We start from the raw sequence: 24,664 nt of genomic DNA, 5'->3' as shown, positions 1-24,664 counted from the left end.
TCTAGATCACTCCCTTATAATTTTTGTCTCTTCAAGATTCTCAGGTGCAGTCCACTCGCTGGAAGGAAGCGTGTGGGGGGAAGGGATTTTGGGGGTGGAAATAGCACATTCCAGTTCCTGTAATCCAGGCAGGAGTTCCCGGGCCTCAAGAAATAACTGTCGAAGTAGAAAACGTCACATGTGGTGCTGTACCCCAAGCATTTGTGTCCCTGGGGCTGGGGTGTGCTCCCCAGAGAAAGGTAGCCTTTGCCGAGACGTGTCAGCTGACCAAGTCGGTCGGCATTTATTTAAAACGTGTCCGTAGATTTCACTTTTAGAGCCTTTTTAGTTTCACAGCAGACGTGAGCGGAAAGTCCGTTGAGATCCCTCCTGTCCCCCTTCCCCGACCCCACACGCACGCAGCCTCCCTCACTACCCACGTCCCCGCCAGGGCCGTGCGTCCGGCACAGCCCGTGAACCTGCACCCACGTGTCCCCGTCACCCGGAGCCCAGCGTCGCCGTGGGGGTTGACTCTCCGTGGTGAACGCATCACTGATGAGCCGGGTGCGTGGTGACCTGTGTCCACCAGCACGGCATCCCAAGAGTCGTGTCGCTGCCCAGAAACCTGTGCTCTGCCTGTTCATCCCTCCCCGCCCCCCCCCCTCTAGCCCCCGGCGACCGGTGATCTTGGCCCGGTCTCCACATCTTGCCTTGTCCACGGTGTCCTGTTTGTGGAATCCTGTCGTACGTGGCCTTTTCAGGCTGGCTTCTTTCACTCGGTAACACGCATTTACGGTTCTCCCGTGTGATTCCGTGGCCCGGTCGCTCGTCTGTATCGTGTGGTTGTACCACAGTCCATTTCTTGCTTTAAACTGGTTCCTCGGTCGCCGCGATGGGCTTCACAAAACAAAACTCGGGCTGTTCCAGATGGCCTTTGGGGTCCCGCTCAGACCGGGAAGCCCCCGTCTCCTACCGGCGTCCCTCCTGCCGGGGCCACCCCGCCACTGGTCGGCGAGCGGGGTGCCGTGTTGCTAACGAAGCACAGCTGCCGGGTAACACTTTGGAAAGAGCCGAGAGGAAAACGGGGTGTGTTTTGGGGCCCCAACCCTGTGGCTTCGGGGTACGTCGGTAACCCCTCCGCCCTCCCCCGTTAACTAAAGCCTCCGTCTCCTTTCCCTCAAGTGTCAGGAGGTGATCGAGACTTCCCTGGGCTGCGCGAGCCTTCTGGCCAACGACGTGGATTTCCATTCTTTCCCGTTCCACCCCTTCGGCAAAGGACTCATCAAAAAGTGCCGGACGAGCCCGGACGCCTTTGTGCAGCTCGCGCTCCAGCTGGCGCATTACAAGGTACGAGCCTGGGGTTTTGTCGCGAGCCCTGGGGGGTCCTGGACGCATACGTGCCCGGGGCCGTCTGCCCCGTGGGTGGGGAAGGCCAGACACCTGTCCCGGGGGGGGGGGGGGCAGCCGCCGGCGCGGAACACAGCCTGCCGGGTCTTGCCCGCGCGTCCTAGTCCAGGGTCTCTGCCACCGACGGGATGGGACGCCTGGGGAGCGGAGCCCCCTCTCGGGTGGTAAACTCAGGAAGAGAAACAGATGCGGGACAGCGAGGGGTAATGTTGACCGCGGATAAACTAGAACACACAGGCCAAAACTGTACTTAAAATCGACTTTCCTGTAGTTCTAACGTTGATTTATTTTTGAGAGAGAGACAGAGACAGAGTGTGAGTGGGGCAGGGGCAGAGAGAGAGGGAGGCACAGAATCCGAAGCAGGCTGCGGGCCCTGAGCCGTCAGCCCAGAGCCCGACGCAGGGCTCGAACCCACGAACCGCGAGATCATGACCTGAACCGAAGTCGGACGCTTAACCGACTGAGCCCCCCAGGGGCCCCGACTCTACCGTAGTCCTTCACAGAGATGGTCCCCTCTTGAGGCTTTCTTTTCCCAAATAATGTACTCACCCAAAGCAGTGGGACAGAAGCACAGTCATAGGGGAGCTGAGCTCTCTGTCTGATGGAGTAAGTGACTGAAAGATATGATAACTGAATCTTAAGATTAATAAGCTTGATTTTTTTTTAAATTAACGAGCACACATTGTCCATAAATATGAAGTGTCAGGGCTTTAAAAGCTGATGACGGTTCCAATACAGAGGTTTTCCGAAGGGAACACTCGGTTCCACAGTAACCCATTTGAAAAGAACTGGATGAAATGTTTTCGGCAGCAACAGAAATTAGTAAAGCTGACCCAAGATAAGGCAAGAAGCTGGAAGGAGGTCAGTACCCAAGGAAAGTCAGAGGTGGGTGGCATGCCTGGGTGGCTCAGTCGGTTAAGTGTCCAACTTTGGCTCAGGTCATGATCTCACGGCTTGTGAGTTCGAGCCCTGCCTCCGGCTGTCTGCTGTCAGCACAGAGCCCTCTTCGGATCCCCTGCCCCCTCCTCTCTCTGCCCCTCCCCTGTGCTCGCTCACTCTCTCAAAAGTAAACCAACATCTAAGAAAGTCAGAAGTTGGAGAGCTGCCTGAAACGCGACTGTGCTTAGAAGCAGCTGCGGGGCCATGACAAGCATAAGTTCGAGGGGCTTCGGAAAGGGAGGAGCTGCCTGGTTGGTTCCTGGGCAGGACCCTTTTCATCAGTGCGTCACACATGAGCCGGTGAGCTGGCTTGCCTGACATCGCGGCTCACGGTGGCGTGGCTGAACGTGGACCCAGGCAGGCTGGTTCTGAAACCCATGCCTGAACAGGATGGATGCAAAAAAGACCAACGTTGCTCGTGAATACAAATGCAAAGAAAAAAAAAACCCTAAATAAAATAGTAGCAAATAGAATCTACCAGTATAGGAAAAGTACAGTCACCAGCAGCAGCTTATGGTCCCAGCAACGAGGGGACGGATTGGTCTTAGCAAATCCGGTAATAGATTAAATCGCATTATTAGATCAGGGGAGGAACCAGACAGTCCCCTCGACAGATACTAAAAAGACATCAAACACTCGGTGTCCATTCCTGACGACAGCTCTAAATGACGGGGACTGTTTCCTTAACGTGATCAATGCTGTCACGTATCAGTAGCCAGCATATGGCTTTAAAGGTGAAGAGGTGAGTGAGTCACCCCATTAAAATAAGGGTGAGCTGCAGCCGGCAGCTTCGCTGTCCTCGAACTCCTTTCCGTGAGTGCAGTCCGTGCAGCTGACGGGATACTTGGGCAGGGGGACCGTCACAACATCCTCTCGGGAAGAGCCAGCAGAAAAGCTTTTATGATTAAGACGAACGCTCAGAGCGGAGCCTGCTGCAGAGTCTACAAAGCCCAGTATCTTCCTTGTCGAGCCGTGATGGCCAAGCAGAAAATAGAGCAGGGGACAGAACGGGAGCAGAGACGAGAGTCTGGGATCCGGACGTGTGTTCGTAAAGCAGGTGGGACTTTGCGGGGAGGAAGGGCCCAGAGCCACGGAGAAGATAGAGACGGTCTCCGAAAGGGAGACAAGGCTGTGGTTTGGGATAGAGAAGCTTGACCTCATAGAGGCGAATGGTCCCGGTTCACACTCCTATGTGAACCCAGTCTGAGGTCTGAAGATGATTTGGGGAAGCTTCAAGTTCGTCTAGAAGAGCTGACGTTTGAGAATCCCCAGGGACGATCCGAAAAGGGTACACGCAGTGAGGCGGACGCTTGTTCTTTCGAAGTCTGCGATCTGGAAGTTGGAAGAGCGTGGTCATTATCACGGTGCCGGGCTGCTTCCGGATAGTGCCACGCAGTTCTCTATGGCAAAGGTGGGATTTAACATCGGTGGGCGGGGATGAATTTAATTAGCGAATGGAGTTGGGGAAATTGGCTGGAGGGTTCCATTTGGGAAGAAAAGACAGAGCCCGGTAGGAAAACAGAGTCAGAGCAGAAGCGGGTGGTTGACGAGAACAGAAAGCTACAGACGGTCAGTGGATGTACGTGGGCAGTCTAATCTTGCCGGGAATCCAGAAAGTGCAGCGTAAGGGAGACTGAATCTTTGTGCCATTTGCCAAGGTCTTCCTTGAGTTCTGTGTTTGTGCAGGGCAATTTAGAAAGGGACGTTCGTGCACAGCAGTTGGGCTCATAAAGCTGGAAACACGTGTCGTGAACGTGTAACCATTTCCCTGGCAAATTGTGCCTTGCGAATTGTATCCTTCAAGGACAGGCTCACAAAGGTCAGCTTAAGCACACCCCTCGGTAAAAATTGGAATCAATCTGAAAGCTTATCAGTGTGAAACCTGTTAGATTACGGTATTCTCGTACCACGGACTGTCACGTGACTGTCGAGTGATGTCTAGCGTATTCTGTGAAAATGCACGGCTGTGGGGCACCTGGGTGGCTCAGTTGGTTAAGTGTCCGACTCCTGACTTCAGCTCAGGTCATGAGCTCACGGTTCGTGAGATCGAGCCCCGCATTGGGCTCTGCGCTGATAGCTCGGAACCTATTTGGGATTCTTTCTGTCTCCCTCCCTCTCTCTTGGTTCCTCTCCTGCGCTCTCTCTTTCAGGAAGGAAGGAAGGAGGGAGGGAGGGAGGGAAGGAAGGAAGGAGAGGAGGAAAGAAGGAAGGAAGGAAGGAAAGAAGGAAAGGAAGAAAGGAAAGAAAAAGAAAGAAAGAAAGAAAAAGAAAGAAAAAAGAAAGGGAAAAGAACAAATATGTGGTTGTAAAACACCATGTGAAAGTTTGAAGGCTGATAATTTATTACGGTGATCTTCAGACTTTGGCCCACAGGCCGCATCCAGTCCGTGACTTGTTTTCACTCGGTCCTTGGGCTGAGAATGGTATTGATTTTTAATAATTGAAAAAACAAAACAAAACAGAAGGATAACGTGACATGTAAATATCAATCGGCATTTCGGGGTTCACAGGGAGCATGTGGTTAGCACTGTCACACCTAATCTGGATGTGCTGTCCGCGGGTGTTTTGAGCTGTAGAGGGACAGCCGGGCCACGTGGCCCACAAACACGTGATGTTTGCTCCCTGCGCGGCACGGAAAACGTTTCCCGGCTCTGGCCTTATTGTATGCAGAGCCTAGGAGGGATGGATGGATGGAAGACATTGGCAGGCGGTGCCGGGAAGGTTGGTCTCTATTTTCTTCTATCGTGCCGTGTTCGCGTTTTCTGGGCGTGTAAAGTTACTTTTTCAAAGCGAAAGATGACCTGTTTTCGTGCTTATGTCTGTTCTTTGCCCTCCGGCTGGAGGTTACCAGGACTTCACTCTCCACCCTCCCACCCATGTCTGTTTTTCACACCACACTCAGCCTATTAAGAACGGTCCGCGTACTAAGATGACCTATGAAAAATGCCAGGCAGCTCTTTCCTTTCAGAAGTTCGCACGTGCGAGCTCGCTCATGAAGCGGTTGCTGTGTTAGGGACGAGCCTCTTCCTAGAGACCCTCCTCTGCTCAGCTCTGAGCCGCAGACCTCGCCGTGGCCGCGTGTGACTCCAGATGTCCCGCGGGTCCTGGGTTTCTGCTCCAGGCTCTGAACCTTCTCTGCGCCCTGGACCCCGTCGGCAGTTCAGGAAAGCCTGGGGGAATCCCCTCTCAGAATAACTTCTATAAAGCGTTGTAAGAAATACTCAGGGGGCGCCTGGGGGACTCAGTCGGTTAAGCGTCCGACTTCGGCTCAGGTCACGATCTCGCGGTTCGGGAGTTCGAGCCCTGCGTCGGGCTCTGTGCTGACAGCTCGGAGTCTGGAGCCTGCTTTGGATTCTGTCTCCCTCTCTCTGTGTCTCCCCCGCTAGCTCTCTGTCTCTCTCTCTCTCTCAAAAATAAGTAAACATTAAAAAAAATTTTTTTTTAAAAAAAGGCAATACTCAGGGTTACGAAGGTAATCTGTTAATTAAAACGCACGTCAATATTAAACGTAAACTTGCGGTGCAGTAAATATAATTGAGCACTCAATTTTGAGCAGCAGGTCCAAAGCTAGTGTAGTTTTGAATTTTTTTTTTTTTTTTAACGTTTATTTATTTTTGAGACCGAGAGAGACAGAGCATGAATGGGGGAGGGTCAGAGAGAGGGAGACACAGAATCTGAAACAGGCTCCGGGCTTTGAGCTGTCAGCACAGAGCCCGACGCGGGGCTCGAACTCACGGACCGCGAGATCGTGACCTGAGCCGAAGTCGGTCGCTCAACCGACTGAGCCACCCAGGCGCCCCCTAGTGTAGTTTTGAAGCAGTGATAAGCATAGATGATATTTTGGCATATCTGTAGCAACCATAATTTGTTGCGCAAACAGCTATGATTTTCTCTTCCAAGTCACGGGGGCCGTTCATAATGAGTGTGGTTTGTTGGCTGTGCTTCTAAATGCCGTATTTGAGTTTGAGGTTGGCAGAAACTAAAATGTATCTATTTTTCCCTTCCGAGTGACCACGTTCCCAAGGTTAGTAACCATTGGTCTGGTCCCCGTCTGCCCTTCCGACCTTCTCTATTGACTCATTCAGCTTCATTCACTCAGCTTTTGCCACGCTGGTCTTTTTGCTGCCTGGGAGTATGTCAAGCTCGTCCCTACCTCAGGGCCTTTGCACTTGTTCTCCGCTGGTAATTGCTGTTTCAGAGACAGAGCTGTGGTTGGTTCGGTCTCTGCCCAAGTGCCCCCGTCTCCTATTTAAAACAGCCGCCACCCCGTGGCCCTTCCGTCACCCTGCGTTATTTCTGTTCGGTGCGCCTGTCACGGTGTTACATTATGTATATCACCCGTTTCTCCCGCTAGAACGCTTGCCCCTTGAGGGCAGGGACACAACCCGTCTCGTGCCAGGAACGCGGCAGCCGCAAGGAAGAAGCATCCGCAAACGAGTCATGACTGATTGAATGAACACACAGGGCAGCGGTCCTGTGTTTAGTCTGTGGCTGTTTGCCTCCTGCTTTGGGGTCATGTTTATTTTTCATTTAGACGCTAGAGGTGAAAATCCCCCCGAGTGCCACCACCAGCCTGAACACTGAGCCCGGGGCAGCCGTCCCAGGGTGTGACAGGTTTGTGTTCTTGCCCCGTGCATGTTAGTGTCTTCACAGACTTCTGGTCCTGCTCATTAGAAACTGGAGGCGTCCGCGGGGGGCGAGCGGCCGCTGTCCCAGGGGTGGCAGGTTGAGCGGGGCTCCCGGCGTAACCCGGCTGGTGACCCCGAGCGCACTAATGCTCGATGCGTTTGCCGGGACGTTTAGGGGGTCGTTGAAAAAACTGTGGGTACCTTGCATGGCCGTGCTGACCACTCACGATTGAGGTTTGGTGTTGGAAAGTGGGCCTCACAGAAGTCGTTGCCTCGTGGAGCCCAAGCTAACTTGTGTTAAATGACTAAAATGCCACATTTACCCTCTTTGCCCGGATCTCCTTCTCTTCCTTCCCTCCTCCCTGCCCGCGGCTGGATCACGTGCCCCTTGGCGCCCCTTGGAACCCGCAGCTGGCAGCGAGTTCGCTGAAAGGCGTGTTTGCTAAGATCGCCCGGACCCCGTTTGCTTGTTACTCTTCTCTGTACCCCACATACACCGGCATGGGGGGCAGCGTGGAAGCCTTCCGTGTGGGCAAGTGCCAGCCACCGAAGGTGGATCGTCACAGGCCTCCTGGCCTGTGTTCCCCACCCCGTGGCCTGCTCGCCTCGTCTCTTCGCAGGCAGGACTGGGGGAGGGACAGAGCCCCGAAGGCCGCTCACAGGCACGGCCCGCGCTCCGGGAGGCTCAGCCTGGACTCTGGCTCTGGGTTTGTGTGACATTGTCAGCTGGTCGCAGGGCCCCCTCCGTCACGTTGGGGTCGCCCGGGCCCGAGCGCCCGGCGCTGTTGTCCGCTCAGGAATTATTTGGGTCCACAAAGTGCCGTTGGCCGCTTTCCCGTCCATATTGGGAATCGGCGCGTCCTCGAGCTGGCCTGGCGGCCACGGGCACTTTGCAAGCGATTTCCTCTCGCGGCGCATGCTCTCCTTGGACCCCGTCCTTGTGCACCACCTGCCGCTTCCACCTGGAGCCCCTGCCGTGCCATCATCTGTCCCTTCCAGGGTCTCCGCCTCTGTCACCCCAGCCCCCTTGCGGTCCCTGACGACAGCGTTCCTGGACCCCACGGGGCCTCTGCCCGTCCTGCCCTCCCCGTCCCCTCCCCTGGGCTTGGTCTCCCCGGCCTGTTGCCGTCCTCCCCGATCTCGTCCCGTGGCCCCAGGCACAGCAGAACCACCCCCGGCTCCGGCCGGCTCTCCGCCCGCTGGGCCCCGCACCCAAGAGGCTGGTGTGGCCGGAGATGAACCCCAGAGTGCTGGCCACTCCCCTTCACAGCGCTGAGTGGCTGACTCTGGCGGACCCCCGGGCAGCCACTCTCTGTTCCGCGCCCCCTCTCTCTGGCTCTCAGCGCCTCCCTCCCCCATCGGCAGGCCAGCCTTCTTCGTGGTTCACTGGAAAAATGAGAGCATCCCAATGAGACCTCAAGACCACGGCCGGCCCCCTCTGCTTCGTCTCCCCTCCCGCCCCGGCCACCTGCCTTCCTTCTGGGGGACATCACTCCTCACCTGTCCCTTCTCAACTGGGTCATCATCACCGTCATGCAGACATGGTGGAATGTTCCCTGCCAACACCTTGTGTCTTTTAATAATTTGCCCGAACGTCTCCTTGCCCCGTGTTCCTCCCATAAATGTGTCTGCACTTGGGGCGGCGGGGGGGGGGGGGGGGGGGTGCGTGAAGCTCAGGAAATCGCGTCATGGCATCGGTTGCACCCGGAAACGGAACCTGGGCTACCCAGAACCTGACCTCCCCCGCCCCCAGCCCTTTGCAAAGCTAACGACGTCTCCGTCTGCCTGCTGCACAGCCCCGTGTGAATGAAGACTGATGTTGACTAAAAGCTAAAGCCGACCTGTCCCTTCTTGTGCATCAGAGTCCGTCCGCCTGCCCTGCCTCGTATGAAAGTTCTCTTCCTTTCCCAGGACATGGGCAAGTTCTGCCTCACGTACGAGGCCTCCATGACCCGGCTCTTCCGAGAGGGGAGGACGGAGACCGTGCGTTCCTGCACCACGGAGTCGTGCAACTTTGTGCTCGCCATGGTGGACCCCACCCAGACGGTAACGTGGCGCCGGGCTGGGGACGCTTTGGGGCTGACCCGCGAGCCTCTGCAGGGGGAGCCGTGTTCAGCTTCTCCCCTGCCCTCCTTTCAGGGGAACCGGGCGTGGTCGGGACGCGCACGGAGAGGTTAACGTTTGTGTCCCTTCCGTAACGTCCTACAGCTTGGACTCCCTGAGTCTAAGTTAGGCTCGCACCCGGCGCGGGCAGGCCTGGGAGTGGGTGCGGCAGGACAGAACAAGGGGCTGGGTGCGGACGCGGGGACCGGGCCACGGGAGCCTTCCGCTCGGGGTTACGGGAGCCCGCTGCCCACGCCGAAGCCCCCCGCCCGGGCCCGGGGCTCCGGTTGTCCATACGCTGCCTTTGAGAATCTGGCAGTGGCCTGGGAACTGTTAGGGCAGTTCGTTTTCGCAGCCGAGGATCGGAGACTCCGGTGAATTCCATAGGCTGCTGGGCCATACAACCGGGACGTGGCCGAGGCCAGATCTGTGCCCAGAGCGCAGGCGTGCACTGCTGGTGGCCCGGGAGACATTGGCCAGGGCCCTTGCTCCGCCCTTGCCCTGCCCACTCCGCTCCGCCCTACTCTGCCCTGCTCTGCCCTGTCCTAGTCTACTCTGCTCCGCTCTGCCCTGCCCTACTCTGCCCTGCCCTGCTCTGCCCTGCCCTGCCCTACCCTGTCTGCTCTGCCCTGCCTGCCCTGTCCTACTCTACTCTGCCCTGCTCTGCCCTACTCTGCCCTGCTCTGCCCTGTCCTACTCTACTCTGCTCCGCTCTGCCCTACTCTGCCCTGCCCTGCTCTGCCCTGCCCTACCCTACCCTGTCTGCTCTGCCCTGCCTGCCCTGTCCTACTGTACTTGGTTCTGCTCTGCCCTACTCTGCTCTGTCCTGCTCTGACCTGCCCTACCCTGTCTGCTCTGCCCTACTCTGCCCTGCCTGCCCTGTCCTACTCTGCTCCGCTCTGCCCTACTCTGCCCTGCCCTGTCTGCTCTGCCCTACTCTGCCCTGTCCTACTCTACTCTGCTCCGCTCTGCCCTACTCTGCCCTGCCCTGCTCTGCCCTGCCCTACTCTACCCTGTCTGCTCTGCCCTGCCTGCCCTGTCCTACTGTACTCGGTTCTGCTCTGCCCTACTCTGCCCTGCCTGCCCTGTCCTACTCTGCTCCGCTCTGCCCTACTCTGCCCTGCCCACTCTGCTCCGCCCTACTCTGCCCTGCTCTGCCCTGTCCTACTCTACTCTGCTCCGCTCTGCCCTGCCCTACTCTGCCCTGCCCTGCTCTGCCCTGCCCTACCCTACCCTGTCTGCTCTGCCCTGCCTGCCCTGTCCTACTGTACTCGGTTCTGCTCTGCCCTACTCTGCTCTGTCCTGCTCTGACCTGCCCTACCCTGTCTGCTCTGCCCTACTCTGCCCTGCCTGCCCTGTCCTACTCTACTCTGCTCCGCTCTGCCCTGCCCTACTCTGCCCTGCCCTGCTCTGCCCTGCCCTACCCTACCCTGTCTGCTCTGCCCTGCCTGCCCTGTCCTACTATACTCGGTTCTGCTCTGCCCTACTCTGCTCTGTCCTGCTCTGACCTGCCCTACCCTGTCTGCTCTGCCCTACTCTGCCCTGCCTGCCCTGTCCTACTCTACTCTGCTCCGCTCTGCCCTACTCTGCCCTGCCCTGCTCTGCCCTGCCCTACCCTACCCTGTCTGCTCTGCCCTGCCTGCCCTGTCCTACTGTACTCGGTTCTGCTCTGCCCTACTCTGCCCTGCCTGCCCTGTCCTACTCTGCTCTGCCCTACTCTGCCCTGCCCTGTCTGCTCTGCCCTACTCTGCCCTGCCTGCCCTGTCCTACTCTACTCTGCTCTGCTCTACCCTACTCTGCTCTGTCCTGCTCTGACCTGCTTGCCCTGTTCTGCCCTACACGGCCCTGCCCCGCCCCGCTCTGCTCTGGTGAAACTGTTCCCAAGAACAAAGGCTTCTGATTCTTTGGAAGGACATCAGTAGGCCTGAGCAAGGTGACGCCGGGCTGGCTGCACACAGGACCACGATGCCTCTCCTGTCGTGCGCCCCCTGCGGTTTCTGAGCCGCCCTTTCGGTGGCACAAGGTGGGGCTTCTGCCCCGGCACGCCCCTCCCGAGACCCCCGTTTCTCGGGCCATCGGACCCTTGGAGGGAAGGGCCGTTGCTTGCGTCCCAGAGCCGACTTAGGCCCCGCCCCCCGCACAACTCGCATCTCCTCACCCCTCCTCGCTTAGGTTGAGCAGAGGCTCAAGTTGTTCAAGGTCGCCTCCGAGAAGCACCAGCACCTGTACCGCCTGGCGATGACTGGCTCCGGGATCGACCGTCACCTCTTCTGTCTCTACGTGGTGTCCAAGTACCTGGCCGTGGATTCCCCCTTCCTGAAGGAGGTGAGTGTGGCTGCCAGCGGCCGCTCGGCCAGGCACGCTGGCTACCCCCAGACTAAGTCGGTGCAGCCTTGCAAGTGGGACGGGGCCTCACAAACGGGTGCTCGAGCTGAACGGTCATCACAGTGTCAGATCCGAGCTGTGCTTTCAGTGCCGTGTCCCTTCAGTCCCCGGGAATACTTGGTGTCACATTTAACCCTCCTGACCCCCCCCCCCCCGACGCCAGTGACCTCGAGCACGGAGCATGGAGTGATGAGCTCTTGTATGTATCACCCTCGTTTGTAATGGAGTGTAATTTTGAGTTATAAAATTTAATTGTTAACAATGCCATGTTTAACAGGCAACTCGAAGACTTCCTGCGAATTTGTTTCCGGGCAGCACAGCCCCCTTTCCGAATCTTAGTTAATGTATCCGCCCCCTTTTCTGCTGGTGCTGCCCATCCCCCAACCATCCGGGTGCCCTCATCTGCCCCAGGCCTTCTCTGCGCACATACTGCCCCCAGACAACCGGGCCTTCAGGGCCGCAGACCTGTGGCGTCCGTGACCACCCAGACACCGAACAAGGCTTTTCCTTTTCCAGTGGGGCTTCCTGTCTCAGGGACAGAAGAGGACGGTACAGGGAGAAGTGTCACGGGAGAGACGCCTGGGTGTTAAGCATCTGACTTTGGCTCAGGTCATGATCTCACGGTTCATGGGTTCGAGCCCCGCACCGGGCTCTGTGCTGACAGCGCGGAGCCTGGGGCCTCCTTCAGATTCTGTGCCTCCCCCTTTCTCTGCCCCTCCCCCACTTGTGCTCTGTCTCTCTCTTTCTCTCAAAAATAAACATTAAAAACATTTCTTAAAAATGCGCCATGAGAGAATCTCCTTGTGGTCTTCAACAGGTCTTATCGGAGCCTTGGAGATTATCAACCAGCCAGACCCCTCAGCAGCAGGTAGAGCTGTTCGATTTGGAGAAGAATCCAGAGTACGTGTGCAGCGGAGGGGGCTTTGGGCCGGTAAGTGACTGAGCGTGATGTACACAGAGCTGCAGGTCGGGGCAGGACGCGCCCTCCCGTCCGCCTCTGCTTCAGGTCTTCCACACGCCCCTCCTTACCTTGTCGGGCACCGCTGTAGAGGAATTCTGCAGGGTGTTAATGCCAGTCTTGTATGGAAAAATGTTAGTCCCGTTTTCACATCATCTCCTTTCCCGAGGTTCAGCTGAAACTTGCCTTGCTCTGTAGGTTGCGGACGATGGGTATGGGGTGTCCTACATCCTCGTGGGCGAGAACCTCATCAACTTCCACGTATCTTCCAAATTCTCCTGCCCTGAGACCGTAAGTACGAAACAGGGCCCCCTTTTCTAAAGATGGGGTATTTTTACGGCCTTCTTTCTAATTTGACGGAAGTGTTTTTCCTCACTTTGATGGAAAAGACCAGTTCACCTGTATACTTTTACTTGCCTTGGACTTTGTTTCAAATAAATGAATTTAAAAATTCTCTTAACCCAAGTTTTTCAGTTTATTTGAGAGAGAGAGAGAGAGAGAGAGAGAGAGAGAGAATCCCAAGCAGCCTCTGTGCTAATAGTGTGGAGCCCGATGCGGAGCTTGAACCCACGAACCATGAGATCACAACCTGAGCCAAAACAAGAGTGGGATGCATAACGAGCTGAGCCACCCAGGCGCTCCTCTCTCAACCTAATTAACTTAAAAAATTAAAAAAAAATTTTTTTTAATGTTTATTTTTGAGAGAGACAGAGTGTGAGCGGGGGAGGGGCAGAGAGCGAGGGAGACACAGAATCCGCAGCAGGCTCCGGGCTCCGAGCCGTCAGCACAGAGCCAGACGTGGGGCTTGAACTCACAAACTGTGAGGTCACGACCTGAGCCGAAGTTGGACGCTTAACCGACTGAGCCACGCTCGAGCCCCCTATCCTTGTCTCTGTGCTTCCTTTCCACGGGGAAAGCAACGCCTGAAAGCAATGCCAAGTGCCCTGTTAGCAGAGAGGACTGGAATTCATTTACTTATCATGTTTTATGTAACGTGTTGCCATGAGGGGAGGCCTTCCAGCAAAAGCACACCCACACACGCACACGGCCGGTTATCTGCGCGAACCCTCAGCCTGTCTCCAGGACGCGTGACGTAGTGATGAAGCCATAAAGTCAGAGCTTCGAGAACTGGCAAAGAGGAATGTTTGCAAGGAAGGGGCCGTTTGTAAGTGGCTCGTGGTGTGGGATTTCCGCGTCGTAACGTGTGTTTTTCCGGTTTTTGTTTTTGAACGCCAGGACTCGCATCGCTTTGGGAAGCACCTGAAACAGGCCATGACTGACATCATCGGTTTGTTTGGGTTCAGCTGCAACTCCAGAAAGTAATCCCACGAGAGCCACCGTGAAGGAAAACGAGCTCTGCTGATAAAAAACCAAATGAAAAGTAGCTGTTGCTCCTGATTATAGTTCGGGGTGAAAAATCGCTCAAGAAACCCAGAAGTTTTCCTTCCCGCCCGGGGTTTGGTGGTGTTGTTTCCTAGAACAGCCGTCTTCACCCTGTGAAGTATAATCCCACTACTTCCTGGCAGGTCCTGACTTTGGGAATGTTTGATAAGGTGCCCCCCCCCCCCCCCCGAAAGTTTATGCAGCCACACTGCGTTTATATACAGGATAAAAATCTGGTTGAGCTAGTTAAGGGACTAGTGGGGTTGTGACTTCACCCGTGGGAAATGACAGTGGCACGTTTCCTCGGTGGGGACCGAATACCTGGTCCTTAACGGGCATTTACTTTTTTATCGGAGCTTTTTTTTGTGCAGAGAGAGAAGCGTTCCAGGCAGAGATGTTAGACTGTTCGTAGTCGACGCATGTATAATGCACTAATGGAAGCCTTGTGCTTTGGGAACCAGTTTTGTGTCCCTGTGGGTAGTAACTCTGTCCCCGTCTGGCTTGGTAGTCTGTGTGTGCCTCTCCGTGTCTGAAGCGAGTTAGCATCCCGTATTCTGTAGTTTTTACTGACCCTGCAAGTCTTCAAACCCAGTGCCTTAAAAACGCGAGGCCCTAACGAAAGGGAGACCGTAGGAAAGACGTGCTCTGCAGACCTTCAGGTGGAATGGTGAGCGTCTTACTCCTTTCTCGTTTACGGAGCGGATAACCCTGTAAATAAGCGCTTCCTGTGGCTTCCCTACCCCTAGAAAGACCAGTTTCCTTGGGAGGGCAGCTGGCCTAGAGCCCTCTCTTCGGCCCGCCTTCCTTGCATCATTAAGCGACAAAAGAAAGAGTGTGCGTGTGTCAGAAACGGGGAGCGAGGGAGATCGTGACCAGGTGTGACGCGTCTGCCGTAGTCACTGAAGAATAAAAAGGTACAAGACGTGCCTCGGGATTACTGCTTCCCCGGGCTGACGGCAAGGAGGGCGTGACGTTGACCACTGACGAAGGAAAACAAAAGCTCAAGAAACGGGAAGAGTGACCTCAGAAGGGTCAGGACAGTGCAGCACCTGGAGGCCCCGGGCGTGCTTTCTAACCCCACCTGGGGAGGGAGGACCCCTCTCCTCTCCAGCCGAGATGCGGGGAGACGGGAACAGGAGGCCACGCCATCTCGGTGACCCGCCACGCGTCACCGGTGACAGGTGCTAAGTTTAACGTAGCCTATCCTTCGGGTGGGAGTGCCTTTATGGAGAGAGTCTGATTGACCACAAAGCGATTATGCACTGAATCGTCTTCCGTATTTAATGTAACCCTTAAGGATCATGGAATGAAATGACCCACTGCCTCTGGGCGGTAGTGACAGGCTCAGCTGTCCCGTTTTTAAAACTGTGTATTTATTTTTCTGACCACTTGGCTCCGGTCGGGCTTGCTTCTGTAAAGAGTCGTGCACTCCAGTGATACAATGGCCAGGCTGAACTGTTGGAGGAGACAGGGCGCTTGCTTGCAGAGCACATGTATTTATGTATGTGTTTTCATGCAAAATTCCCACCTACGTGGGCCAAAGAGTTTTTTTTTTTTTTTTTTTTTTTTTTTTTTGCTCTTAAAAGCAAGAAGAAATGAAAACAGGCCAAAAAACCACACAAAACAAAAACAAAACTAAGATGAAAACCAACAACTATGGTAACAAACCCTCGTGTTCATCTGGTTCACAGTCAAGGAGGTGGGGGGTGGGGAATAGCGTGCCCCGGGTGGGCACGGCTTCCAATCACGGGGGCATCGGCGACTGTCACAGCCACCTAAATCCTGCACTATTGACCGGACAAGTCTGCATTCCCTTCGCGTTCGCATGTGAATTTGAATGTTGACCCGTAGCACTTAATACCTATTTGGGCTTGTCTCTCAGGTTTAAATATTTCCAATGTAATTACCTGTCGTTAACCAGTGCAGTTATCAATGCAATTTTATATTTCCTGGAAGAAAGGAGAGTGGGTTTTTATTGTACATGTTGCAAGGAGGAGGGAAGAGTATTACGTATTTAATTTAACGTGGAATAAGCCATAGTCTTTTCTTAAAGGAGCTGTGGTTTGAATTTGTTACCTTGGGCTGTCCGTTGCATGTAAATACAATATGCTCTTTTGGATGTAAATCTTAGAAATGCAGGATGAATGTTATCATTAATAAAACATTAATCCCAGTCTTTGTTTCTGGCTCTTCCCTTATGTTGATCAGGAGGCTATGAGTCAGGGACAAAGGAAGAAGTCAGGCCCTGGAGACAGAGGTGAGGGGTTTGTGCCGATGGCCTGGCTTGTGCAGAGTGCACATCACAAGATGCACGGGCCTCGCTGAGAAAGGAAGCTGCTGTGGGCCGTGGGTTTCTATTCTTCATCCCTTTATGCGTTCCCTTCCCGCCCCCACGCCTGGAAGTGTCCTTCGTATAGTAGGTGCTCAACAAATATCTGTTCGGTGAATGCACGAATTCGTTTTCTCAGTAGTCTTTGAGTGCCTATTGCGTGCAAAGCTCTGCTCGGTAGAGCGGGGGCCCCACCAGGTTCTGGCGGTGGTGGAGATCGGATCCAGTGGGGGGAGGAGAGAACCAAGACAGCCGTTCAAAGGACCCTTGGTGTCCCAAGGCAGACGAGAGGGTCATGAGTAGGGGGACGTAGCTGGCTCAAACAGGAGGTGGAGTTGGGCCCAGGCCTGAGGAACAAGATGGCTCTGGCTTTGGCTGACCCAGCCGGGCCGGCATTACATCTAGGAGTGTTCCAGAGCTCCTGGGTCTTCGAGTCTGGCTGGCTGGTGACTCACACAGGTGGCTGCGTACGCCTGGTGATCAGAGCGGCTCGATGCGAATGTCTGTCACGAGAGAGTGAAGGGCAGGGCCTCACCGGCTGATGTGCTTGGTCACAGGCTCTTCGAGCTCTTAGCTGTTGTTCGCATCGGCTGCCTTCCAGATCCCTACAGTTCGGGAAGCCCCACTGCGTTCTCAGCCCTGCCCCGAACTCCGCTGAACTTCATCGTGGTGTGATTATTTCAGCCATAAAAGGAGAGTAAGCTCATCGACAGGTGCCCGTGTCAGTGAGGCCCTGGAGAGGGCTGGGAAGATACACAGCCGACTTCAGCATCCCCTTTGGGGACTGGCGTGCTTAAGGAAACTTCAGCTCCATTTGTAATGTTTAAATATTTCAGTAGGAGAGATTATGTATTATTCACTTAAGGAAAAAAAAAATCTACCTTAATTTTGATCTGAACAAGTCAGACGGGTCTGAGGGCCTCAGTTTCTCCCTGTGAGCCTGGCGCTGCGGACCCCGGGAGCCCCGGCCCTCACCCCGCCCCGCCTCCGACCCCGCAGCAGCCGGCCCCGCCCCCTCCTGACGCACCCGCAGCTAGGCTCCGCCCACGCAGCGGCCCCGCCCACCGCCGCCCCGACCCGTTCCCAGTCCCAACCGCCAACGGCCACGGGCACGTGAGGGGCCCGCTCGCCCCGCCCCGCATCCTGGATCCGCGCTCCCGCAGCCCCCGCGGCCCCAGGTGCGTCCCCCTGAAGAGGCGTGAGCCCGCGCCCCCTCCGACAACTGAAACGTCAGGCGACATCGATATCCCCGCGGTCCCCGGGCCCGGCCTAGGGGCCTGCAGGAGGGGAGAGGGACCGTGGGTCCCCTAGTGAGGGCCTCGGAGACCGCGGGGCCCCTCCCGGGTCAGCCCCACGGGGACGGGGGTACCTCTCTCGGGCCAGGCCCTCGGGGACGGGGGGCCCTCTCCTGGGTCAGCCCCTCGGGGATGGGGGTACCTTTTTCGGGCCAAGCCTTCGGGGACGGGGGTACCTCTCCCGGGTCAGCCCCTCGGGGACGGGGGGACCTCTCTAGGGTCAGCCCCTCGGGGATGGGGGTACCTGTCGGGTCAGACCCTCGGGGACGGGGGGCCCTCTCCTGGGTCAGTCCCTCGGGGATGGGGGTACCTTTTTCGGGCCAAGCCTTCGGGGACGGGGGTACCTGTCCCGGTCAGCCCCTCGGGGACGGGGGGACCTCTCTAGGGTCAGCCCCTCGGGGATGGGGGTACCTGTCGGGTCAGACCCTTGGGGAGTGGTGGGATCCCTCCCCAGTCAGCCCATCGGGGATGGAGGGACCTCTCCCTGGTCAGGCCCTCGGGGACAGGGGGATCTCTCTCGGGTCATCCCCTCGGGGATGGTGGTACCTCTCCTGGGTCAGCACCTTGGGAACCATGGGGCCCCTCCCCGATCAGCCCGTTGGGGACTGGGGTACCTCTCCCAGGTCAGCCCCTCGGGGACGGGGGTACCTGTCGGGTCAGACCCTCGGGGACGGGTGGGACCCCTCCCCAGTCAGCCCCTCGGGGATGGAGGGACCTCTTCCTGGTCAGGCCCTCGGGGACGGGGGGACCTTTCTCGGGTCAGCCCCTCGGGGACAGAGGGACCCCTCCCCGGTCAGGCCCTCAGGGACGGGGGGGAGGAGGGACCTCTCTCGGGTCAGCCCCTTGGGGACGGGGGTGACCTTTCTCGGGTCAGGCCCTTAGGGATGGGGGGACCTCTCCCGGGTCAGGCCCTGGGTGGGGGATGGAGGGACCCCCGGGGTCAGGGCGGGGCCGCACCCCCCTCACCTGGCCACGTGTGTGCAGGTGCTTGGCTCCTGGCCGGATTGCGCGCGGCGAGGGGTGCAGGGCGACGCCCGGCCCGAGGTCCCCTCAGCAGACATGGAGGAGGCCCCTCTGCTTGGCGGGATGTCCAGTCCCGAGGAGATGGTGACAGACCTTTTCAGCGCAGACAGTCCGTTTGTTTCCGAAAACCTCACCCTGAGAGCCCCGGTGGTGGTGAAGCACGAGGAGGGCGAGTTCCACATGTTTCAAGACGCGTACCTGAGCCCCGCGGACCCCACGGAGCCCCTCCTGCACGCGTTCAGCCCCCCGCTGCAGGCGGACTGTGAGACCCAGGGCAAAGCGGAGCTGGCGGGGGGCGACCACGCCCAGGAGATGCTGGCGGAGTACCCCGGCCTCCCCGACCTCAGCCCCCTGGAAGACGCCGTCCTGCCCGTGGCCCCGCAGCCGCAGGCCTACAACGTCCACTTCCTGTCCTCCCTGCTGGCCCCGCACAGGAGTCCCGCCGTCCTGCCCCTGGGCGCCTGGGCCAGGGAAGGAGCCGCCCACCCCGGTGTCCGGGTGATTCCAGTAAGATCCATGTGGGAAAAAGGCTCTGTCACCCTGTCCCAGACAGAGTGACACTGGTCGTCCCAAGACCCCCCCCCCCCCCCCGCCCCAAGCCTTTCGTAGCGTCCCCGGTTGGATTCACGCCTTCAACTGAGCGCCCCGCTCTGGAAGCCGGGTGGCGGCTCCCCAGCGAGCCATTCTGCCCGGAGGAGAGTCGGGTCCTGGGGCCCTGGTTCCAAGGTGGGCTAACGCTGCAGAGAGCACAGGGCAGCAGAAGGAAGGAGCCAGGAAGCGCGTGGTCCTGGGCCCTGTTGCTGTCACTGGCTTTAGGAAAGAGGCCCCTGTTGACGTTAGTGTTAATAGTGCCTGTGAAAAGTGCAGTGTGGTTGAGTTTTCATGGAATCGTGGAATCAAAATGTGAGAGCTGCTTTCTGCTGCTAAGGGGCTGTTCCTCGGGCACATGTAACACGAATACCAGTTTACATAAACTCCCGCTAATTGTCAGCCGACCGCCCCCTTTTAGAACCACTGGTGATTTCTGCTTTGTTCTTGCCGAAAGGAAACAAGTCAGTTTTTAAAGGCAACGAAGGATCCCGAGGAAATGTGTGCTGCCCCCTAAAGGGACCTAGTTTGGAAAGTCACTGTGTTCTCGGCAAATTTTAGGAAGAATCCTCCTGGTTTTGGAATAGCGAAATCTGATGGCAATTTCTTTAACCACTGAGTCTTTTGTTTAAAATGTTTTTATTTTATTTATTTTTTTTATTCTTGAGTGAGAGACAGAGTGTGAGTGGGGAAAGGGCAGAGAGAGAGAGGGAGACACTGAATCGGAAGCAGGCTCCAGGCTCCGAGCTGTCGGCACAGAGCCCCACGTGGGGCTCGAACTCACGGACCGCGAGATCATGCCCTGAGCCGAAGTGGGACGCCCAACCGACTGAGCCTTCCAGGGTCCCCAGGAGTCTTTTTGGTTTTTAAATTGCATTGATTTTCAGTGGTACCCCTGGCATTTCGCCCCCTCTCTGGTGGTGGTGTCTCGTGCCACTGAGTGGGCAGTTGTTACCGCGTGTGGCTTGGAGACACGGTTGGCAGTTGCCCCTGACCTCAGTGTTTCCTGTTAGTGATCGTCCTGCCACGCAGTCAGGAGGGCACTACTGTGTAATTGTAAGTTCGGCCGTAAATGCGTTCTCAACATTACTGAAACATCAGCGGGGATTGTGGGCGTCTCGAGAAAAAACAAAACAAAATAGTCAACTGAAACATTAAATACAACCTGATGAGCACGCTCTAAGAACGGGGAGAAAGGGGCAGCCTTTGAGGCCATTTTGAGGGAGGTGCCACAGGGCTGTCAGCTCCTTTACAGGGTGGGGGGCCGTCCAGCAGCTCCAGGGGCACCCCGGCCAGCCGGGAAGTCCTTACGACGTGTGTTTGAAACAGCATGAGCGCCGCCTCGAAATCACAGCTCCACACCCGGGGTACCTCAGTCGAGGGCAGAGGGTCTCAGTCCTCCGGGTCCTTACTCCCCAGCGACGCTGGTCAGATGGCTCATCGCACCCCCCCCCACCCCCTCACCCCTTGCCCCCCATAGGGAGAATGATAGTGAGGGGCAGAAGGAAAGGGAAGGGCTCTCTTTACTTTAAAAAACGCAACTTCCACAGAGAATTTTCCGTATTATGCAGCCATGAACCCCTGTGTCCACGGTGTGATCTCTAAAATAAAAATTGCTATTTTTAGGTGGAAAAAAAGGAAGCCGGTGGCGCAGTTATAAGTAACAACCCAGAGGAGGCAACTTTTCAGAACGCCCTTGGCCCCGAACCCTGTCACACGTTTGAGTCATCCCAGGAAGCAGAGGAGGCCGCCGGCTGCTCTCTCAAGAAAGACTCTAACCCAATGGTAACGACGCCAAAGAAATGTGTCTAACGGGATCTTAAACGTTTGACTCCGATCGTCGCCAAGTCAGCAGGAGTCGTTGATTTCATCCTGTTTACTTGTCGACCCCGCCTTTTTGGCTGTCTCATCTCGCAGAAGAGGGACGTAATTAGGACCTTGCTAGGGCTCCGTTCGTCTCCAAGATCCTCCTTGCCCGGGTCGTAGCAGACCAGACAAAGGTCAGGGCGTTGCCGCGTTGCCAAGGAGGGTAACCGCAAGTCCCCTCGGCCAGTGCAGACCCCGGGGGTGGCCCAGGGACCGGGGAGCCTGCAGAGCCCTGTGGTTGGGCGGGCGGTGCTGGGGTTCCGGGGTGGCTGTTTCCCTTCCTGCCTGCCCCCACATTCCTAATAATGCCAAGTAATACTTGCATGACTGTGGTTTATGTGCTGGTGTTACTTTGTATTTCCATTTAATCCTCCTGTCAACTCTGTAGGGGAGACATAATTTTTATCTACGTTTCACGGTTCAGCAAACAGAGATGCTACGTGGTGTGCTTGCCAATGGTACATCTGGGACTCCGGGTCTCCGTGTGGTGAGGCCTCCGGAGGAGAGGGGAGCCCGAGGTTCGGGGCCCGCCTGTTCCTCTAGCAAAGAGTCCAAGGAACCAGAGACAGAGATTGCCTTCTCCGTGGCGGCTCTTTATTCTGAGAAAGGAGGCCTAAGCTCTAAGGCACAGACTTGAACTAGGAAACACTTGAAAATGAGCTCATCACAGACCCGGGCTTAGCTGGGGCACACACTAGCCCCTGCCTCTCTGTGGTTTTACTCAGGCCCACGGGTTCTGAGAGCAGAGCTTTCCCAGGATGCCCGGACCAGGCGAGCAGGATGGGAACTCTTCCAGTGCTGCCCGACGACCAAGTAGCCTGGGCACGCTCCTGGGGGGGACACGGCAGAGCCCGGGAGAGCCCACTCTGGGCGTTTCCCCCAGTTTTGTGCACCTGTGTCTGTGTGTGTGTGTGTGTGTGGGGGGGGGGGGGGCTAGGGCTTTATCCTCTGAATACAAATAAAATTCCAACCAAACATGAATACTGGCCACTTAGCCAATGTCAGGGTGATGTAAAGTTTTGACCCAGCGATCAGCATTTGCAAGGCTCAACGTGCATTATTCTGGTAACCTCAGTCCTTTATGCTTATTCAGGTTTTCCTGTCTGGGAAACCCAAAGGCGACTTAAAGTCAGAAACCACAGCTTCTCTGGGTATCTGTGGTTTGACCGTCAGAATTAGAAGCTGTGCGTGGGCAGAAACCACGACTTCTCTTCTGTATTCACGCCGTAAAGGCTTGGACGGGACCGCACCCAGCGAGGACTCTGTCTGTGCTTTGCTTGACTTATGTCTTTGACTGACGGACTCACCTGGCTCGCCGAGGATTTGTCGGTGGTTCGAATCCAACTGGGTGATCTGAGAGTGCCAGTCAGGCCCGGGAAGACTGACGTGGCCTCTTCGAATCTTCGGCTTCTTGGATTAGCCTTTCTTTTATTTATTTATTTATTTTTTTAATTAAAAAAAAATTTTTTTTAACGTTTATTTTTGAGACAGAGACAGAGCATGAGTGGGGATGGGGCAGAGAGAGAGGGAGACACAGAATCTGAAACAGGCTCCAGGCTCTGAGCGGTCAGCACAGAGCCCGACGCGGGGCTTGAACTCACGGACCGTGAGATCGTGACCTGAGCCGAAGTCGGACGCTTAACCGACCCAGCCACCCAGGCGCCCCGGATTAGCCTTTCTAAACGGTGCTTGCAGGAAATAAGATAAATGAACATTAGAAAAAAAAAAAACACGTGTACAAGAATGATAAATATATGTGTATAGCAGGGGAGAACAAGTCATAAAATTAAAGATTATCCTACGGGTGTGACCAGCTCCAGAGATGAAGTCAGGGGGACAAAGTCTTTCTTCCGGTTACCTGGACCTGGACGGGGCTGGCACTGGGCCCATCGCGACACTCTTCATTCGTGCTGACAGTGGGGCCCAAGGGTGGTGGAGGGAGCCCTGGTGCATGGTCGCCTGCTCTTGACCCTGACCCTCCGCGGGCAGGCACCCGTAGGGGAAGGCGTCAGCAGACTTCCGTCAGCACGCCGGATGGACGCGTCTCAGAACACGCTTCCGGGGGCGGGGGGCGGGGGGCGGTGCCTCCAGAGAGCATGTTGTCGTAGAGTCAGAACTCGAGAACAGATCTCTAGTTTGCCGTTTTCCATTAAAACCGAAATTCTGGATTAAAGTCACTTTCTCAGATTTGAGGTTCTCTAGGTTCCTATTACTGGCTCTCTTTTAAAAATGAAACCTGATCATTATTTCTCATTTTAGGTGATCTGTCAGTTGAAAGGGGGCACACAAATGCTGTGTGTAGACAATTCTGGCACGAGAGAGCTAAAAGCGCTTCATTTGGTTCCTCAGTATCCAGACCAAAATAATTACCTACAGTCAGGTACAGAGTAAACTCCTACGAAAATTGTGTCCTACGTCGTGCGTAAGTTGTGAGTGAGTGCATTTGGCTTTGGATGTAGCGTAAACGCGAAACAGGCAGTTAGGTTGTGAAACGGGCAGTGTGGCAAGTCTCACAGCCCTTGTGGGTGGAGTAGGAATAGAAAACAAATCTGTGTAGACGAACTGATGTGCGCTGTGTTCTTGGATGGCTACCGCCTCGTGTTGCTGGCTGCAGAGAGCTTTGGGGGTCCCAAGAGGCGACTGCTGTCACCGACGGGTGGGTGTGTCTACAGGGGACTGGGTGGAAATACCAAACTTCCCCACACTGGGTGGGGGCTGACTGTTCAGGGGGGGTATAAACCATACACATTTTAATGGGAACGTTTTCACGTAATGAATGAGAACTATGGCTGGGCTTTAATCCCCGTGAGCTTTGAGATAACTATGGCCGGTGCTGATTTCGCTGCCACTCGCTCCGAAACATCTTTAAACGGGCATCATCATAATTAATGACCTATAAGCACTTGATTCTCCCCAAATTACTTATACATGATCAGAGAAAGAATAAATGACATCGCTTTAGGATTGGGTTTACAAAAGTTAGACACTCATTCTTGAGAACTGGGCCTCTCTGTGTGGATCACATACGCGATCGTTATTCTAAACCTGGAGTTAACCAGAAAGAATGTTATTATCAGATGTTTCACTGACCTTGCCAATGACTTATTTATTTTTGTTTTATTTTGTTGTTGTTGAAGTGTAATTCACAAACCATCTTATGCTAGTTTCATGTGAATAACGTAGTGACTTGATGTTTGTATAGGCTGGGAACTGATCCACACAAGAAGGCTGATTACATCTGTTATCGCACAAAGTTGATACAATATGTTGACTCTGTTCCCCGTGATGCACCTGCCAATAATTTAAATCAGGAATAAATACAGATGTCATTTCGGTGGAACTTTGGAGTTAATGGCCAAAAGAAATATCATGACTCCTATCCCATCCTGTCTTTATTTAGGGACAGACAAAATGCCTTCAAGACGTTTGCTTTTCAACGATACAGGATTGGGGTTGGGGTTTTGTCTTCTAGAAGCCCTTTGCTACGTGCCCACAGATCTTCTGGCTCCATTCCCTGTAGGTCAGAGAGGCATCTGATCCTCTACACAGGCAGAGAGGGGTGCTTTCCTCATTCCCGTCCTTCTGGAACATGACAAAATCCTAATGCCCTTAGATCCACAGAAGGAGAGGGTTTATGTAATGTTCTCCAAATCTGCTTCCTTGTCACATAATCGTAACCCCCCCGCCCCCATGCACATATTAAATACCCGCGTAAAATCAGTGCATCCTGTTACCAGAGTCTCAAGATAACGTCACTCAAAGGCCGCATAAGCCAGGAGCA

General features: G+C 55.6%; 2 protein-coding genes across 8 annotated transcripts in view; both read left to right on the top strand.

Annotated features, from left to right (window-relative positions):
- CPT1A (carnitine palmitoyltransferase 1A) overlaps positions 1-15,357 on the top strand; it is a 56,262-nt gene extending 40,905 nt beyond the window's left edge. Inside the window, exons 14-19 of the mRNA XM_042904173.1 lie at positions 1,162-1,326; positions 8,865-8,999; positions 11,229-11,381; positions 12,259-12,372; positions 12,598-12,690; positions 13,636-15,357. Of these exons, the coding sequence (XP_042760107.1) occupies positions 1,162-1,326; positions 8,865-8,999; positions 11,229-11,381; positions 12,259-12,372; positions 12,598-12,690; positions 13,636-13,722 (747 nt within the window). The 3' untranslated portion in view covers positions 13,723-15,357. The remainder of the gene's footprint in view (positions 1-1,161; positions 1,327-8,864; positions 9,000-11,228; positions 11,382-12,258; positions 12,373-12,597; positions 12,691-13,635) is intronic.
- A 1,853-nt stretch (positions 15,358-17,210) lies between these two features.
- The window catches only part of TESMIN (testis expressed metallothionein like protein), a 40,722-nt gene continuing 33,268 nt past the window's right edge, over positions 17,211-24,664 (top strand). For 3 of the 7 annotated variants that reach the window (XR_006193718.1, XR_006193717.1, XM_042905540.1), the window contains exons 1-4: positions 17,296-17,455; positions 18,391-18,936; positions 20,644-20,802; positions 23,143-23,263. Coding sequence is in view for 5 of the 7 variants with exons in the window: in XM_042905540.1 (XP_042761474.1) it covers positions 18,466-18,936; positions 20,644-20,802; positions 23,143-23,263 (751 nt within the window). In the remaining 2 variants the exon portion in view is untranslated. The other 4 variants (XM_042905538.1, XM_042905536.1, XM_042905537.1 and 1 more) reach the window with 4 other exon arrangements.

Source organism: Panthera leo, chromosome D1 (assembly GCF_018350215.1).
Source record: "Panthera leo isolate Ple1 chromosome D1, P.leo_Ple1_pat1.1, whole genome shotgun sequence".
In the NCBI taxonomy this organism is placed as follows: domain Eukaryota; kingdom Metazoa; phylum Chordata; class Mammalia; order Carnivora; family Felidae; genus Panthera; species Panthera leo.
Note: the sequence above shows the minus strand (reverse complement) of the source record. Positions and strands in the feature narration are given on the sequence as shown.